A 4,849-nucleotide genomic window follows, 5' to 3' on the forward strand; every position below is an offset into this window, starting at 1 on the left:
ACAGTATTTGAAAAATAATGTGTTTTTTGAACATTAAAGCATGTCAACATATTCTGTTACACCAAATACACAAAATAACGATCTTTAAAAAAGCATCATATGACCCCTTTAAGCTTAAAGCTTAAAATAAAAGTTTGATTGTTTAACGTTTGCAAATGAAGAAATTAAGACAGCCATAAATATTAGTATTGTAATTTTAGTTGTAATGTAAAATAATTAATAGTATATTATTTTTGTTAAATGTTTTTTTTACAGTGAAATATAACAAAAATCATTTTATTTTTTATTTTATATATAACATATTATTATTATTAAAATATAAATTATTATTTTATAGCCATATTGATATTTCTTTTCTTTTTTTCTTTTTTTTTTTTAAATCTTGGCCAATCTGTGCACCCCTTCAAACAAGTGTATTTTGAACAATATATTTTTAATCTCATTATAAGTCATAATCGCAATTTTTTTTTAAATTAGAAAGATCGCTATTTGATTATTTTCTTTAAATGTTACAGACCTAATATGGCTTAAGGCATCCATTTAAATAATTACATACGTAAATAAATAATTACATTTTTTTAATTTATAGGTATGCTTTTAGATCTGCCTTTTCTTGACAAATACGTTTTTTTTTTTATTGCTTTTAAACAGTATTAGAGTTTACATATGCTATACACTTGTAGCCTGGGTTTCCTTCCCGATTCGATCCAACTCATTCATTCATTCACTCATAAATGCATATTCATTTATACATACATACATTAATAATGCTTTAGTCTAAATTATTATTATTTTTTGTAATGTGTGAGAATCATAAATTAAGCCCAGCATGTCCAAACATCGGACTGGTAGTGTATTATTTTTGACTGATCATATATTTACCTGTTGTAACAATGCCAAGAGCAAGACCGCGTCTCTTGTCAAAATACTGGCATGTGATGGTTACAGTAGCAGCATAAACAAGTCCACAGCCTAGTCCTGTATAATAAAAGTGTCAAGTTAAAGAACAGTCAGGAAAAAGGTTCACCTACTCATAAAATCTTTGTTATAATCATATAATCAAATATAATAAAAGGTAAACAGTTTTGGGAGGGAGCTTAAGCTTTACTTTTTACAGATTGATCGATAATCGGTTTTACATATATTTTCCTTTATCAGTTTTGTAGTATGTTACATAAATGCTTGATATGTAGTTCAAGCTGACACTAATAAACAGGATGAGTCAATTTATTTTGCCTGTTGTTATTATTATTGCTGCTGCTGCTGCTGCTGCTGCTTTTGTTGTTATAAAAAACATGCTGTTTTATTGTTGTGATATGATGATGAAATTGAACAAAAACATAAAACATTAATGAAATATCAATTATGCATATTGGATATTGGACATACAAACATAAAAATGTATTCGTTTTAAAAATCAATATCAGTCTATTAATTTGAACAGTTTTCTGTATATCATATCATCCATCAGCCTCTAAAAAACCCAAATCAATCAACCGCCATTTACACGCAGGTGGCGCAGTGACCCAAATTAGAAAAGGTAATCTTTCTATTAGGAAATGTGAGAAACTCACCAACAACAATCCCATAGGAAAATATGAGAAACTGAACATTGGGTGCAAAAGCGCTAAGCATAAGTCCTCCGGAGACCATGACCCCACTGAAGATGGTCACGGGTCTGGCCCCGAAATTCACAACACAGGCACTGCAGATGGGACCTGTGCGAAAGGACCAAAGCATCATCCTGTTAGAGAATGGTAAACTCAAAATCGAATTAAAATTCAATAGCTGCTTAAAATGATCTGCTGTAAGCTGAGGCATAGAATAGAGTTTGATTGACTTCTGAAAACACAGGACATGACGTCAAATGGCCCACTGACACAAACAGAAAATCATTAGCCACAATTGTACCCCTATTGATTTGACACGCTGCTCTTCATTTAATAATGACAAAGAAGTTTCATAATGAAAAACAAGGTCAAGTCTTATAACTAGAGGATGAGAAACATTTTCTTTTACGACTGACATGGAGGAACAAGCAATAAAACAACAATAAAATAAACAAACAAAAAGACTAATGGAGTATCTTTCTACTTGAAAATGTCATGTTTAATTCAGTGTGTTACTTGCCATTTCTTTGTAATTAATTGTGAAGCAATTTTCTGAGTGAAAAATGTTTCTGCTCCAGTTTTGACATTCAATGAAGAGGAAATGCAATGGAAAGCATATGTTTATGCAGAGTAGATTTATTAAGCATAATGCAGCTGTAGAAAACGTACTAGCAATGAGTCCGACCCCAGATACGAGAGAGCCGACCAACGCCGTCATGCCTTTGCCGTCCTGGAAGGTGTTCAGCCATTCTGGGTAGAGCACCCCCACTGACTGGGGTGAACCGTAGGCCAGGAGCTGACCCATTAAAGAGGCAACCACAATGGCCCAACCCCATCCACCGTCTGGGGCTTGCTTAGTGTTCCAGGTGCTCATGTTTACACTGGGCTCCTGTGGAGAAAAACAAATGTAAAGAAACAGTTCAGCCTGATATTCTGTTACCTTTTAATTTCTTTACACACGCAAAAAGACATATTGCACAATGGACCACATTTAGCAGTCATTCTTGAGAAGTGGGACAAAACAGGGTGCAAAATTGAAAAAATAAAACCTTGTACTCAGACAAATGAAACTACATTTATGTATCTTATATGTACTAAGCTACTGAGCTGTGCTTTGATACAACCTCCCAACGTTACCCTTGCTGGACCTGTTTTGTCCCATGTCTCAAGAATGACTGTTATAATACTTTTTATGTCCTTTTTGGTGCTCAGCAATCTCCATTCAAGTATTGTGCAGTTCTACCTCAACCTAACTTCTTGCCTAAGGAGCAACGCTCCTGAACCCCACTCAAATTACTGCTCTATATTCTGCATATCGTTTTCTTTTCTTTAGTTTTACACAACTTTAGAATTAGTATTATTATTTAGAATTGTTGTTATTATCAGAGGAAAAACGAATAAAAAAATGAAAGAAACACAAAGACGTAAGTTTCATATAAAGACACGTTTGTGAAGTAAAATATCCAGTATATTACATCATATGCTACTAAAACAAATGAACATCTCATTGAGATGAACGAAATCTTTTGATTCTTACCTCACCACCGACCGGGAAATGATGATTTCCGTGGTAAATTCAGTCCAGGATGTTGAACTGGCTCTTTGGACAACCCTGCGTTATGATTTGGAATGTCTTATCATTGTGTCATAATGTGAGATGACCACTCTGATACTATATGAATGATTGCGGATGTGTTGAGCTGAAACGTCGTTCATCATTGTGCGGCGTGTTCTGCACGAGCTCCGGCTTTTGTTGCCAGTCGTTTAAACCGGTTTGAAGCTGTTCTCGCTGGTCCAGCTTCACATTTCGATGCTCTTAACTTGCTTTCTGATTCACCGACAATGAACACAGCCTTCCTGCAGTGTCAACCCATCATCGATCATTTCCCGTCAACACTTTAAAGACTTTTAGTGACTGATGAAAATCTAAATGCCTTTAATCTATATTTAATGGAACCATCCGCTCTGTGTAGTATGGGTAGCCTAAGGGTAGTTTTCTGTGACATGGACAATGTATGTAGACTGCGTTTATGGCATTTGCTTAATGTGAATGCTTTTATTTAAATTCTCTTACTGTAAATTGCATTGTAAACACATGCCACGTGCATCCCCATGCATGTGCGCTGCAGTTCCAGTCCAAACCGGTTGATGATGATAATACAGCAGGGACACGTGTTACCGGGATCATCTGCCTGCTTTCACATCTCAAAGGGACCATAGTCTACACTTTATATTTTTCAAGTCCATTTAGAATGTTTGTCATTGCACCAAAAAAGAAAAAAACATATGTATATCTGTATAATGTGTGTGTGTGTGTGTGTGTGTATATATATATATTTTTTTTTTCTATGGAGCACAAAGTAAAATATTATTTTTTTCTCACAATTGTGAGTTTATATTTACAGTCAGAATTTTGAGATAACAGTTACAATTACCTTTATTTTTTTCTTTTGTGCAAAAAAAAAAAAAAAGAATTGTGAGAAAAGTCAGAAACGTAAACTCAGAATTGCAAGTCTGAAATCTGAGTTTATGACTTTTTCCCTCAAAATTACGAGTTTATATCTTTCAATTCTGTTTACATATCACAATTCTGACAAAAAAAGTCAGAATTATGGAATATAAACACAAAATTGAGATTACCTTACACAACTAATTGATTAAACTTAAGTATATGTGACAACTAATTTAGAAGTATTTATTTTATATGGTTTTAAAAAATTGCCTTAATGAAAGTACATACTAATTCAGGGGCCAAATATCAACCCTTAAATGGAAAAGTAACAGGATACTGTATTGTTGCATTTCTCATGCAGAGATCAAAAGATCAAGCTATTCTCATGCAGTTTCCATCTCTTTACTATCCGTTTTGTGATCATACAAATAAACATAAACTTTAAAACTTAAAAAAAAACATTTGAAATCATCCATCTTCATCAAAGCAGGCCCTGGAGATTCTGCCACTCATGTTGCTCGTGTGCTAACTTTCTCACAGTATCAAAGCAAGGTCTTTTTGAACGGGAATGCACTGCAAAGATAAAGCTCAGTACAACAGATCGCGGGAACAAGAAAAAAATATATATCACAAGACCAAAAGCTGCCAGAAAGGTTTCCTCACAGCACTCCCACAAAATATCTCAACTACTTCAGAAAATTTCTCAAATACTCAAAGAATACATGACTTCTTGAAAATGTTATGTGAATTATGTTGCAACTTTTACTTTTTTTAACATGGTGAAACA

The 4,849-nt window shown here is 33.8% G+C and overlaps 1 protein-coding gene across 1 annotated transcript in view; it reads right to left on the minus strand.

Annotated features, from left to right (window-relative positions):
* The window catches only part of LOC107695515 (monocarboxylate transporter 9-like), a 6,357-nt gene extending 3,014 nt beyond the window's left edge, over positions 1 to 3,343 (minus strand). Inside the window, exons 1-4 of the mRNA XM_016495458.1 lie at positions 3,148 to 3,343; positions 2,280 to 2,499; positions 1,575 to 1,718; positions 883 to 978 (exon numbers count right to left, since the gene is read on the minus strand). Coding sequence (XP_016350944.1) covers positions 883 to 978; positions 1,575 to 1,718; positions 2,280 to 2,484 — 445 coding nt within the window. The 5' untranslated portion in view covers positions 2,485 to 2,499; positions 3,148 to 3,343. The remainder of the gene's footprint in view (positions 1 to 882; positions 979 to 1,574; positions 1,719 to 2,279; positions 2,500 to 3,147) is intronic.
* Between the last annotated feature and the right edge of the window lie 1,506 nt (positions 3,344 to 4,849).

The sequence above is a fragment of the Sinocyclocheilus anshuiensis genome, unplaced genomic scaffold (genome assembly GCF_001515605.1).
Source record: "Sinocyclocheilus anshuiensis isolate Anshui unplaced genomic scaffold, SAMN03320099.WGS_v1.1 scaffold466, whole genome shotgun sequence".
Taxonomy (NCBI): Eukaryota; Metazoa; Chordata; class Actinopteri; order Cypriniformes; family Cyprinidae; genus Sinocyclocheilus; species Sinocyclocheilus anshuiensis.